General features: G+C 35.7%; 1 protein-coding gene across 3 annotated transcripts in view; it reads left to right on the forward strand.

The window, feature by feature from the left end:
* The window catches only part of CADPS2 (calcium dependent secretion activator 2), a 499,168-nt gene that overhangs the window by 286,853 nt on the left and 197,282 nt on the right, over positions 1–15,033 (forward strand). For all 3 annotated transcript variants that reach the window (XM_003789780.2, XM_023513206.1, XM_023513207.1), the window contains exon 8: positions 4,315–4,454. In XM_003789780.2, coding sequence (XP_003789828.1) covers positions 4,315–4,454 — 140 coding nt within the window. The remainder of the gene's footprint in view (positions 1–4,314; positions 4,455–15,033) is intronic.

A 15,033-nucleotide genomic window follows, 5' to 3' on the forward strand; every position in this document is an offset into this window, starting at 1 on the left:
AAAAAAAAAAAAAAAGAGTAAAAAAATGAATATACTTACTGTGCTTTGAACTTCTTTAGAAAATAATTTACTTAATGATCTTTCAAACTTTTTGCAATACTCTGAAGATCCTCTCATAGCACACCTCTTGAAAGTCACTGCTCTAGCTTATAAACATCTTTGGACTGCATGTTACCTATATGATAAGGTATAGACTTAGCAAAACACATTTGACAGTCTGTCCCTAGTCTGTCATTCTGGCCTCATGCGTAAACACAACCTTCTTGTTTTCTCTTTCACCCACTTGGCAGTATCTTCATCCTCCTGGCCTTTGCTTTTTAGGCAAAATGACCCTGCCCAACTTAGCTGATCTTGGTTAGCCAACCCTTGTGTGAAGTCTTCCTCCATTCCTCACACAGAATTTGTCCCTCAAACTTTTGTTCACCTACACTTTCTCTTGCTGAACTCTGTTGACCTCTGGTTTTCAACTAAGCAATTGCATTTCAGGCCCTACCAGGCTTAACCTCTCAATCATCATTTGATAACAATGACCACTTTCTGCTCCCTGAAACACTCTCTCCCTTAAATTTTGTGCGTTACATCCTTTTGGCTTTCTTCTACCTCCTTGTCCTCTGGTCCCAGTGACAGAGTCCTATTTCTTTTCCTAACTCTTAAAAGTTGGTCCCCATAGGGTCTTCTACTTAGCTTTTGAGGGCATAAAGAGGATTGCCATGGCAGAAAATGTATTGAGTGCTGGTGCTGATTAAAGTTCTTTTGATGGCAAATAATGGAATCTGACTGAGGGAGTCCAGGGAAGACAGATAGAGCTGAACATCCACACATAGGGGAAGAGGTTGAGAGACTAGGGTGATGGTAAGAATGTCAGCATCAGAATTATGTGCCTTTTGATAGGATCCTGCTGATAAAGCATTGGATTCCAACAACTCCCAGGTCTTTATTTTTCATTGTTCTCTGTGCTCACCTTGTAAATCTTATGCATTCTTTTAAACTCCCAAAGGAAACATTAAGTCCTCTATAGAGGCTGTCCCAATTTGTTCAACAATTGCTGATTGTACCCACCTTTGAGCTGAATTTTAGAAAATAGGTATTTCTATTCTTTTATTATAAAATACACTGCAATAATTGTGGTTACAGGGTCTTTTTCTTCCTTTAGGCCAAGAGATATTTTCAGGAAAAGGTAGGGAATTGTTTAGCCAGAAGGCTTACATAGCCCTCCTGTTTTTCTAGCTTCACCCCTAGTGTTTTCTGTTTTGTATTTTAGTTTTTAGTTTGGTTTTTGAGATGTTTGTTGAAATAGAATTTAGAGATTTAGATGGCCTTGACTTTATAGGTCACAAGGTTTAATTAATGTGATATGTGCTCAAATGCACATGGCTTGCCTTTAATTCAGGTATCTCAATAGAAGAGAAATGGCATAGAGATGTCAGCTTATATAAGTGTGATTTAAAGGAAAGATCCTTCTGAACCTCATAGTACCTGAGCATGTCTGTATGTAGATGCGTATTTTACATTTAATTCTTTTAAGCTTTAGTTCTTCTTCCTGTATATGAAATTTGACAGAATTTTAAACAAAACCTAGGAAATTATTTTGTTTTTCATTACACCTGAGCAAAGATGACAAGTACTGTTAACATTTTATCATAAAGAAGTTACACTGGCCTTACATTTAAGATAAGGAATCGTAAACTTTTTCGTGTCACACTGACTGACAAGACATTTAAAGTGTTGGCAAGAAAAATAAACTAGAAGCAGCAGAAATATGTCTAGAAAAGTCAAGATAAATGAATGGCAAAGGACAAAATAGTTTGCTAAATCATATAAGAAGCTCACTTTTGTACAGGTCTATAGTTTAATTTAGATGTGAACCTAGGATACAGGAGGATTCTTAGTAAATTTTTGAATATCTGTTAATCTGTCATTACTATTGCCGACAACATCAGACACACCCCTGTGAACGTGTCCTAAGGTCTGTGGAGGGGAGCAGAGACACCAAATAGAGGGTGATGAATAAGCCCAGCCATTGTCAAAGTCAGGAAACCACTGCATGTCCTAAGGATGGGAGGACAGAGGAAGAAGTGATGTCAGCAGAGAGAAGAGTGCTGGGAATACAGGATTGTGAGCTCCTTGGAGGATCTGAGCCATTTGTGTCCCCATGTCATGAGCTGAGCCATGAATCCTTCCACAGACTCATCTGAAAAAGAAAATGGAGCAAAAATGATGGTATTGTACATTGGATCAGCTCTACTTAGTGATTATGGGGACCTCTTTTAGTAACCTATCATCAGCATTTGCAGAATGAGAAATTGTTAGAATATTAAATATTCTTCTCCTGTATAAGACTTTTTAGAGTTTGGAGCAATACCAGATTTTATATAAACATAGAAGAAAGAATTAAAAAGCAATAAAGTATTTAGTTGGCTCATGCCAAAATATTTTTTTTTTCAGTGAGGAGGGGACAGGTAGATGGGGAGAAAGAGAAAAAAAAAAAAGCTTTCCAGACCTACCGTTAAAACAGCAGCTGTAGCTGCAGAGGATATATATATCTCTATCTTTGTCTTGGGCTCTTTTTCGGAATAATTTTTTTAAGTTGATGATGACATTCCTTTGTCTCTATCAACTTTTTCTTTGTACTGTCATTTAGAATATATAAAATGTTATACTGGATATTTTAGCAGTCAAAATGAATTAATTCTAGAGTGTGATCATAATTTTGAAAACATTGCAAATGCCATTTGAATCTTTTCTTGGGTGTCCTTTCTATGCTTGCATGTGTAGATGTGTTGGTCATAACATCACCATGTCTTTTAGGATGGGCTTGGGACAAGTCTCAAAATAGTAGATACATTTAACAACTTGCAAGCTGAGACTAGTTTAGAAGCTTGTATGACTGTGTTGTCTTTCCTAGAGAGAAAGCCTTGCCTGAATGTTTCTTAGTGAATATTTCCACTTATAACATGGAAATGAAGATAAGGGTGGGCACACCATATTCGTGTATGCTTTAAAAAATCTTTACCGCCAGAGCCTGACAGTAGAACGCCACCTCCTTAAACCGATTAGTCTACCTGGACTTTTTGTTACATTAATGTAAAATAGTAATCAAAATATTACAGAGAAATAATTTCCAGTTTCATCAGTGGCTTTGTACTCCATCGGCGTTTATGCACAGGAACATATGTTGAGATACAGTTTTAACAGAAGTGTCCATTTGTTTGCGGGGAGGAATAAATTTTAGCATTCCTCTACCATTCACATAAACTTTAGGTTTATTTACTTTTCACATGTGTTTAAAGTAAGAGTGGCTTAAAATGCAAAGCACTGCACTTCCCCATCTTTGGTTAGTCCTTCTGTCTATAGGAGTCACATTTTTAAATAACCATTAAGGCTTCTCCTCAGCCTTCGGGTCACACGTGGATCCTTGAATCTGGCCCTTTGACTGACTCTAAATTTCATGAAACAAATCTAAAAGGGTTTGTTCAGTGAAGTTTAAGTTGGGTCGAGGGGCAGCACTTGGGGGCCTGGAAGGCCACGTGTAGCATTGAGGCCACAGGTTCCCCACCCCATTTGTTTAAAAGATGTCATCACTGACTAAAAAGGAGAAAATACATTATTTTATTTATCTGGCACTGAACATCTGAAAAGTAGGGTTTTCTTTCCTGAGTTACCTTTGGGAAGTGAACGACTATAAAATAATCATTTGGTGATTTGGCACTTCCACTAAAAGTGATTGTTTTGTTTCAGTCGTGTCATCCTCAAAGTTTTGAAAACACATAGTCAGGATGAAAATCCTTCTTTGGTATTGCTCTACAGTATAAAATGCGCTATGGTCAGTCTTTCGAATCTTTGAGTTGATTTCATTAATGCTCTTTTATAATAAAAATATGAAAACATGAGGCATGTTTGTGCTGCTTCAAATAATTGAGTTTACTTTTGAAGCATGTTACCTGTAATGTCAAAAGAATATTTCTTTCAGAACTGCTTTGCCCAAAGATTTTAGAGTATTCTTAAAATGATATGTGTCCATGAAGTATTTTTCAGCCCCTGTTCAACTGTAGTTTGTTGTGGTATTTGTTCATTATGAAGTAACACAGGAAGAAAACTCATTATGTGATACTGTGAAAACACATTATTTGTCAAAAAATAAATGAATCTATATTGAAAATCCATCTGCTATCATGGGAAGGAGTCTAATGGTTTATTAGATACAATGGGGTATTGATACCTTTTCCTCAAACAGAAAAACAGAAAATTTTCAATTCTAATTGATCAATACTCTGTAATAAGCATTTAAATGTTTTCTTTTTTTTTTTTTTTCAGGTGATATTATACCCAACTTCTAATAGTCCCAAGTCAGCTGAATTACATCGAATGATAGTTCCAAAAAACAGCCAAGACTCTGACTTAAAAATCAAACTGGCAGTACGAATGGATAAACCACCTCATATGAAACATAGTGGGTGAGTGAGTACATGGGGGTGTTTCCCCCTAAACTCTTGAATCTCATTTCAGTCTATTGTTTTTGTCAATTTAGTGGGAGACCTGGTATGTCAGGCATTCACATGGAGTTTTCCAAAAAGCTCACAGACATAGATGGTTTTACCTAATATTAAACATCTTTCTACCAAAGATACAGGCAGTATAACTGTTGCCTGCTAGTACAATATTGGTGCTTGATTGTACTGGTATTAAACACCAGTCATATTGATAAAGAGCACTAATGTATGGAGATGAACTCTAAGAAATAGCTTCAAAATACAGTTAGTTAAATGTACACAGTATATATAAAAGTATATATAAACGTACATAGTGTGTGTGTGCTTCAAAATACAGTAATTAAATGTACATAATGTATATAAAAGCTAAGGGTGGTTTAGATATAATCCAGAAGGCTATATAAAATTTGACAGGAGAGATGTGAGTGTTCATCAATGTGTAAGTGAAAACTAAACCAATGTCTGAGGAAACTGCTGCTGACAGACAAATAAGACAGGCCGAGGCCGTCTCCTAGGCCCTGCCCTGGGTCAGAGTCACCATTCTTCTCTGCTAAGGCTCTTTGTCTCTTGCAGCTGGTGAGGAAACTGGTCTGAACTCTTGAATACAACAAAATGAGTTTCAAAAACATGGGTCTTTCTCAGAGTTACACCTTGGGATTTACCACCACCAAGTCCCAGCATAAGGGGTATCAGCCATTAGGAAAGGAATGTGACCATTTTTCTTGCTGTGGAGAGAAATAGTTGCTAAAGTGACTCACACAGGATTTAGCCATAGTCTAGGGAAAGTGTGTTCTTGTGAAGAGAGAGATCTGCTGGCTTCAGAGCCAAATCACCAACATTAGAGCAGAGCTAACAGATGATTCCACAGATAAGAAAGATTCTTTGGATGACCCTTAGGGAAACCAGCATTAGGCTTTGGGCAAGTGGCAGCCCAAGGGTGTATATATTACAGTGGGATGAGACTAAGGACTAAATTTCTTTCTTGATTGAGAGGGCAGCAGATGCAATATCAGAATAAGCCTCGTGGAGGGAGAAAACCTGGGAGGGTGGGCTCGGGAAAGGAAACAGTAATTTGGAGCTTGTATGTTAGTGTGTTCACATACAAGTGTTTGCATTAATGCAAAGTAAAGGGCAACTGTGCTCACGATGCAGCTGGAGCTCCTGGGCTTTAACATGGAGGATGTGCCTCCACCTGCTTGCCCATCATGCTGTTATGCAGCGGGTGTGTGTGGAGTGTACTTACTCTCTTCCAACCAGGACAAACCTCAACAAGATAGCATTGCAGGCCTGTAGGAACTGACCTGTCAGGGATTTTGACGTGTATACAAATAATTATGATAGTGTGTGATATATGTGTTAAGAATGGGAACCTGACGGAAATAATTCCTAATTTTTGCTGCGGAAGGTCAATGAAAGTCTCATGAGAGACCTGGTTTCTGAGATGAAACTTGACTTGAAGGAAGAATGTAGCAGGTGGACAGGTGGGGAGAAATGGCGTTCTGGTCACATGACAGCATACACACAAGCCAGTAGTGCTGGAAAGCTGTTCACTAATTATCACAGGTTCAGGGCCACTGTCATGGAGTGTTTTGAAACCAGACAGAGTACTTGCACTCTCAAGAACACAGGAACTGCAGTTATCTCTCTATTTAGAGAGAGATATCTACCACTATAGATAGAGCTTATCTATCTTAAGGACAAGATAGCCATGGCCAGCACCATGGTGAATACTACCCCCATGGTCTTCAGCTTATCCCAGGATCAAAGACCGAAATGAAGTTAGCATTGGCCAAGTTCTAAGGCCTTAAGTGAGACAAAATTCCAGCTCCAATCTGGCAGTTTATTGGTTTAGAATGCTCCCAGGTGGGTGAGACAATCTAACCTCTTATCAGACTTGATTTGGGCAGGGCAGGTTTTATTCCTTAGCACTAAAGTAGAAAATGTTTTCTCATACCTCTGACTAAATCAGGACCACACCCCATCCAATGGCCTCACAGTTGGCTTATGCCTAAGACTATAGATGAGGGAAAAACTAAAGACTGGATATGATAGTCTCTCAATTTAATCCATAAAGCTCCAGAATTCACTGAAGGATTCAGACCAGGCATGCTTCCTATCTCAGTTACGTCATTTGTTACATGCCATTACAAAGAGGTACTAACAGGCATTTCCAGATACTCAGGTATCTGCAGTGTCCAAAGTGAAAGAATTCTAGAACTGAAGATTTCTGTGATGTGCTCCCGAGTTGGTGTGTTATGTAGCAGAATTAAATCAAGAATATATTCCATCACAGTGATTCAACAAAAACCATTTTGATGCTGACATTCCACATGATCTAACAGAATTAAAAGTTTTCAGGGTTGTTAGAATAGCAACTGATCCCTGTGGGCAGGGCCAGGTAGAGGAACATTGCCATCACATCTGTTCTGGTTTCCGAGTGCCCGTGTTAATAATTTTTAACATTTTGAATACTACCCCTGTGTATAGATGTATATGGGAAAACATGATTTCCCCTACAGTGTAACTGTATGTGTCGTTTTCTGAGGTGTTTCACACATGGCTTTTACTGCACTTAATTACTTTTAAGAAGAAAAAGTCAGCTGCCTTCCTTCTTCTGAGTGTTCTATCATACATCAAAGCCATAATATAACGGGAATATAATTTTGTTTGGAGGCTGGACTGTGTTCTATTAATAATTCATTCTGTAATGAATAATTAACAGATGTATAATTAATTTTAAAAGGGACAGGCCAACGTTTAAAAAAAAAAGATTAATTTATCTTTAAAATATGGCAAACTTGTCTTACAGATAGAATTACCAAGTGGATTAAGCAGTAAGTTGGAGGGTTATGGATTTTTATTGTTAGAGCACTTTAGATTTTGAAATCGTTTGGGATTTCAGTAGTAAAAACTTATCCTCTGTTTTAATAATGTGAGCATCAAATATATCTTATATAAACTATTTTAACATATATTATCTATTTTATAATTATCACTTATCTATAGACTTTGTATTTCCCCTGAATAAATATTTTTATCAATGTTATCTATATTTTTTGTATGTGTTCCCAACTGTGCTGTAAGTTTCTTAGACCTGTTTAGATTCCTAGTGCCTCTTACCATATATCACCAAAAATAGCTATTAACATGAATAATACTGAAAAAATAATAGCGTACTCCTTAGAGTTTGAAGAAAAAAATAATAAAAATGAGAGCAAGCTGCATTCACAAACTGAAACTTTTAGAAGGTCCTAAACACAAGTTACAGGGAATAGAGTGTAGTAGTAATATAAAAAAGTGGTAAAATAAATGAAATAATTGGAGTCTATTTCTCAACTGTTGAATTTTAAAATGACCAATTTTTTGGATCAGGAAGTAAAATTTGATAAATTTGATCTAAATCTCATATTTATGAAACTAATCAGTCCATAACTGTACATTAAAGTTTTTTTCAGTAGGATTAACTATATGCAAATGAAAATACATGTTTAGTTTGGATAAAATAAGAATAATGATTCTATCACTTTAAAATCAAACTGAGCATTATTGTAAGACATATAGTTAGCAAAATCTTGGTTTACTGCTTTGGGATATGGCATATAAACTAATTATAGGAACCAGTTATTAGATAAATCTGCGAAAAGAAGTACCGGCTAGATTTTGAACAGTCAAATGATTCACATCTGCTTTTAAATTTATTTTCCTGCTTTTTTGTGTATCCTCTAGATAGAAGTGTTTTGGACTATACTTTAGCATAGCCTAGTGGCTAAGTAGCAGTATTAACTTAAAACTCAGAAATACTATTCCTGTTATTATTAAATACAATTGTTTCCTAATTGAAAAGTTATTTTTTCAGCCAAAAGAAAGGCAAAATAAAATGTAACTAATAAGACAAATGAATATTATGACAATAAACTCTATAACTGAAAAGGAGAAAGAAAAATATTAAAGAAAATTAAATTTGCTGTCACTACCATGTGGAAGCGTTATGACCCTTATCTAGATCTATCAGAAGTTTGCAAGCAACTGATTACTATTATAGTAAAAAATGAATAAAGATTTTATAATTATGTAACTATAGAAGAGTTTTTTCATAGTTATGAGTGTGTAAGATAAAGTCTCTACAAAACCACTGCTGTATAAGTCTCATATTTCTCTTCATATAAAGACCCGTTTGGCTATACAATGTTTGTTGAATGAATGGATAGATTGAAAGACTGCAAAATTTTGACATTATTATAAATAAAACTCTCCAGTAAAGTTTATGTCATAAAGCCATTAGAGACATTCGGCCTCTCTATCCAGGTGGCCACGCATTGTGACTCCATGCTGTCCCAGAGAGCAGGCCAGCCGGGCACTGAGGGGCCAGGGCATCATCTCTATGTAATCTTTATGTAATCTTCATACATTTGACATTCAAGCATTGTATTTGCTCATAAAATGAAATGACTGCACTCTAATAAAGTTGCATTATTTAGCTTGTGATTTACGATTTCCAACTAATTTAGGGGACAGTCATATGAGCAAAGGGAAGGAAATGTTATTTATGTCAAGGTGGAATTTGCTTGGGACTAACAACTCTGTTCTTTCTCAGAGGAAACTATTTCTCATTCTAATCCTACCTTTGAGAATGGCTTGACTGTATGTTCTTATCTAAAATAATTATGTTTTGACATCTTACCTTTGCCTGAACTATAATATATCAGTCTGTTCATATGCCAGGCTGAACGTGCCTAAGTCTCACTTATCCTGATTTTGTAGAAATCCTATATTAGTGTCTTTAATTATAATATCCTTTTTTTAAACCACATCATTTAACTTTATTCAAAAGGATGTGCTTAAAAGAAAAATAGAAGTATGTAAATCATCACTAATTCCTTGAGAGTATAAAAGTTATGTCCCCTATTCGGGCTTTTTGCTTAAATGTTGGGCTTCAGTTTACACTTTTCTTTGACAGCTGTTAAGGCTGTAGGTAAGGTAGTTTGTTTCTCTCCGTGTGTTTATTTTGCTGCTGACTTTATATTGTCTTCTCTCTGTATCCAAAGGAAAAAAATTAAAATACTGGATAAAAGCTTTAACCATGAGTAACCAATAAATTTGAATGATTTATCTAAGACATAGTTCACGTTCTAAAAAGAACAGATGGAGACTATTCCATGACAAGTGAGAGGACTGAGATAGCACTTTCCTCTTTATTTCAGCCTAATGATGTATAACTTATTTTTAAAATTACAGACATTTTCAAACTTATTTTAAATTACCAGTACTTTTTTATGTTATAGCACAATTGCTGGTTTAACATTTGATTTTCTAAAGTCACTAAACAAGTAGGACTTGCTCTGTTTATCTCTAAATAGTCTATCAGGTCTTGCTAGTTGTGATATAAAAATGTGTCCAGTTTTATGATACATTGTTGATTCACTAGTTTTTATATATCAAGTAAGTTAATTTCAATTTCATCTCATGTATTTTATGTGTATTTTAAATTATAGTTTTATATGTGCTTCATTTGAAGAGGGATGATCAACCTGAACAGCTTACTCAGTACTTAAGGACTAAATGACTTTATTTTGTAATTATCATTTCACTCATGTGATTGAACAATTGGCCTAATTATATATGGTAATGATTGACAAAAACAATCATTGGGAGAGGTTACTGCCAAGGAAATTGGGATTCTGCAGATCTTTGCTATTGCTCTCTCTAATACAGAATGCTCTTGGCACCCACCTACTCCCTCTCCTATCTGAGGTTCCTGCTCTGATGCCATTTCCAGAGGGCCCATCCTGTCCACCCTACAAAATCTCCTCACTCTGCTATCTGCTCTCTATCTTTTTAAATTGTTTCGTTCTTTTTTCAAGCTTTTATCATTACCTTGATGTCATATATATTGACTATTATTTATTGGACCCCTCCAAATATGGTGTTATCTCCATAGCATGATATGTTACTGTCTAGCTCCCCAGAAGAGTTTATCTTCCATAGGGTATGAACCTTGTCTTGCTGCTATTTTTAAACTCATTTTTTAACTGTTCACAGATCATTTTTTATTTTATATTAATATGAGGATAAAAATATTTAGGTTACATTGTTCTCACTTCCAAGGTAAAGTTCAAGTTACCTTGAACCCTTCACCCAGGCAGTGTGCTGAACACTCTCACCTTGTGTACATTAGGTGAGATTATGCCAAATGCCCTCCCTTCTCCTTCCAATCACCCTCACCTTTCCCTTCCCTCCCCCTCACTAGACTATACTGTTTTATCATTCATATGGATGTGCAATTATTTATATATTGGTTTCACATTAGTATTGAATACATTGGCTGGCTTTTTTTCCATCTTGAGAAACTTTACTCAGAACAATGTGTTTCAAATTCATGTAGTAAACATAAAAGATCTAAAGTCTTCAGTTTTTCTTATGGCTGAATAGTACTACATGGTATACATATGCCACAGCTTGTTGATCCATTCAAGAGATGATGGACATTTATGTCACTTCCACACTTGGCAATTATGAATTGAGTTGCAAGAAATATTCTGTTGTAAATGTCTTTGTGGTGAAATGATTTTTGTTCTTCTGTTCCCTATTAATGGGATTGCATGATCAAATGGAAGATTGACTTTTAGTTCTTTAAGAATTCTCCATAATTCTTTCCAAAAAGGTTGTATGAGTTTGCAGTCCCACCAGCAGTACAAGTGTTCCTTTCTCTCCACTTCCATGCCAGCATCTGAAGTTTTGAGACTTCGTGATGTGGGCTAATCTTGCTGGAGTTAGGTGATATCCCAGAATTAAACCCAATTTTTAGAGTATTGCCTAGCACTTGGTAGAAGCTAAATAAATATGTGTTGAATGAATGGATGTTTTCTTTTCCAAAGAAAGAATAGATTACAGAAATTACGCTCACAGTCCTTTTACATTCAAAGTAAGTGAATGGCTTATTTGGATATAAACTTCAAATTATAATACTTTCGAATTGGTACCATTGTACCAAAAATCTTACTGCCTCGGAAGAATTATAGGAAGTTCCTTTTGTCTACAGGTGTTTATTTGAACTTAAAAACACATTCTTTCCCCAAAACTAAAAATTCAAAGTTATTATTTTCTACAGTGAGGGTTTTTTTTCCCCCTTAATGAGGTGTTGCCTAATCATGATGGAGAAAGTAAAGTTCTGATTTCAACATTTATACTTAAACCATTCCTGTGGTGTGTGGTTGATCTGTAGGAAGAAGTTCCAGCAATATTTCCTATGAGTAGGAATATATGCCAGAGTTAATATTTTTTTTTCGAGACAGAGTGTCACCATGTCACCCTAGATAGAATGCTGTGGGGTCCCAGCTCACAGCAACCTCAAACTCTTAGGCTTAAGCAATTCTTTTGCCTCAGCCTCCCAAGTAGCTGTAACTTCAGGCACTTGTCACGACTTCTGGCTATTTTTCTGTTGCAGTTGTCATTATTGCTTAGCTGGCCAGGGCTGGGTTCTAACCTGCCAGCCTTAGTGTATGTGGCTGACGCTGTAAGCATTGTGCTACAGGCTCCAAGCCTGAGAGTTAATATTTTTAAGAAGAATGATGTATTATGTGACCAATACTTATCAAAAATTAAAGGCAAAAATAAAAATACTCTAAATTTGAATTTTGTTCATGTATCTTTTTGGAATCAATAAGTCATTCGCTTATACCTTGTATCTTCTCAGACCACAAAGCAATAAAAGTGGAACTAAGCTCCAACAAAAGTTTTCATCCCCACACATAGGCATGAAAACTAAACAGCCTTATGCTAAATGACAGTTGTGTCAAGAAAAAGATAAAAAAGGAAATTATTATGTGTTTGAGCATAACAATGAAGACACAAGCTACCAAAACCTATGAGACACTGCAAAAGTAGTTCTAAGAGGGAAATTTATTGTGTTAGATGCCTACATCTGAAAAAACAGAAAGAGAGCACATCAGCAATCTAATGAACCATCTTAAAGAAATGGAAAAGGAAAGGCAGTCCAATCCCAAACCTAGCAGAATAAAGAAATAACAAAAATTAAATTAGAAACCAGAAATAAATGAAATCAAAAATGAAAGAATCATGTAGAAAATTAAGGAAAAATGTTCGTTCTTCCATAAGATAAATGAAATTGATAAACCATTGGCTAAATTAACCAGAAACATAAAAATGAAATCTTTAATAACCTCAATCAGAAATGAAAAGGGGTAAATAACAACTAATACCATAGAGATACCAGAGATTGTTTCTGACTACTACAGAAAACTCTACACCAAGAAATTTGGCAATGTGGAGGAAATGGACCGATACCTGGAATCACACCAGCTCCCTAGACTTACCCAGGAAGAAATAGATCTCTTAAAAAAAACAGTATCAAGCAGAAACAATAAAATTGCTTCCAACAACAACAACAACAAAAAAAAAAAACACAGAAACAAATGGCATCACATCAGAATTCTATCACACCTTCAAAAATGAGGTTCTATCCTGTAGAACCTATTCCAAAACATTGAGAAGGAAGGAACTTTCCATAATATGTTCTAGGAAGAAAACATCACTTTGATTCCAAAACTAGGAATGGAACCAAATAAAAAGGAGAACTACAGACCAATTTCACTAATGAATATTAATGCAAAAATACTCAACAGAATCTTAGCTAATAGATTGCAGCTATGCATTAAAAAAAAATTATATATCACAATCATGTAGGCTTCATCCAGGGGATGTAAGGCTGATTTAACGTATGCCGATCCATAAATCTAATACACCATATCAATAGAAGCAAAAATAAAGACCATATTATACTCTCAATAAATGCAGAAAAAGCATTTGACAAAATTCAGCATCCTTTTCTAACATGAACACTTAAGAAAATAGGTATAGGTGGCCCATTTCTTAAGCTGATTGAAGCCATCTTTGACAGACCCACAGCTAATATCATACTAAATGGAGTAAAATTGAAAGCTTCTCCACTTAGAACTGGGACCAGACAAGGATGTCCACTGTCTTCACTATTGTTCAACATTGTGCTGGAAATTCTTCCTAGTAATGCAATCAGGCAAGAGAAGGAAATAAAGGGTATCCAATGGGTGCAGAGGAGGTCAAACTCTCGCTTTTTGCTGATGACATGATCTTATACTTAGAAAACCCTAGAGACTCAACCACAAAACTCCTGGAAGGGATCAAGAAATACAGTAATGTCTTAGGGTATAAAATCAATGTCCACAAATAAGTGGCCTTTGTGTATGCCAATAACAGCCAAGTTGAGAGGCAAATCAAGGACACAATTTCCTTCACAGTAGCTTCCAAGAAAGTTAAATACTTAGGAATATACCTAACTAAGAGATGAAGGATCTTTACAAAGAGAATTATGAAACCCTAAGAAAATAAATAACAGAAGACACTAACAAATGCAAGAACGTACTATTATCTTGGCTGGGAAGAATGAACATTGTGTTAAAATGTCTATTCTACTCAAAGCAATCTACAGATTCAATGCAATCCCCATTAAAATACCAGGGTCATACTTTGAAAAACTGGAAAAAATAGTACTTCATTTTACATAGAACCATTAAAAATCTCATATAGCAAAGCCTATTTTTAATAATTAAAAACAAAATTGGAGGCATCACCAACTTCAGGCTATATTACAAGTCCACAGTAATCAAAACAGCATGGTATTGGCACAAAAATAGAGGGATGGACATATGGAACAAAGTAGAAAACCAAGAAATGCAGCCAGTCTCTACTTGCCATCTGATCATTGAGAAACCAAACAAAAGCATACAGTGGGGAAAAGAATCCCTAGCAACAAATGACACTGGGAGAACTGGATAAGCACAAGTTAAAGATTGAAACTGGATCCTCACCTTTCGCCACTTAGAAGAATTGACTCAAGATAGATAAAAAAATTTAAATCTAAGACATGACATGATAAAAATCTTAGAAAAACGTATGGGAAAAACTCTTGATGTTGGACTGGGGAAAGATTTTATGAGAGATTTCAGTGACTATCACAACAACAAATGGGACTTAAGCTGCAAAGCTCTGCATAGCTAAGGACACAACAAGGAAAGCAAAGAGAAAACTTTCAGAATAGAAAAAGATATTATCAGGGTATCAATCTGATAAAGGATTGATAACTAGAATCTACAGAGAGCTCAAACTAATCAACAACAACAAAAAGCAAACAATCCCATCTATCACTGGGCAAGAGATATGAACCTTCTCTGATGAAGACAGACGAATGGCTAACAAGCATTTGAAAAAATGTTAGTGGTCCCTGATCATCAGAGAAATGCAAATCAAAACTACTTTTAAGATAATCACCTAACCCCAGTGAGAATACCCCATCACAAAGTCTCAAAGCTTCATGGATGTGGAAAAAAGGGAATACTTTCACACTGTTGATGAAACTGCAAACTAATACAACGTCTTTAGAAGGCAATATAGAGAATCCTCAAAGAACTCAAATTAGACCTCCCATTTGATCCTGCAATCCCATTACTAGGTATCTACCCAGAAGAAAAAATGATACTTTTATCATAAG

The sequence above is a fragment of the Otolemur garnettii genome, unplaced genomic scaffold, assembly GCF_000181295.1.
Source record: "Otolemur garnettii isolate 467f Iridium unplaced genomic scaffold, OtoGar3 scaffold00037, whole genome shotgun sequence".
Classification (NCBI taxonomy): Eukaryota; Metazoa; Chordata; class Mammalia; order Primates; family Galagidae; genus Otolemur; species Otolemur garnettii.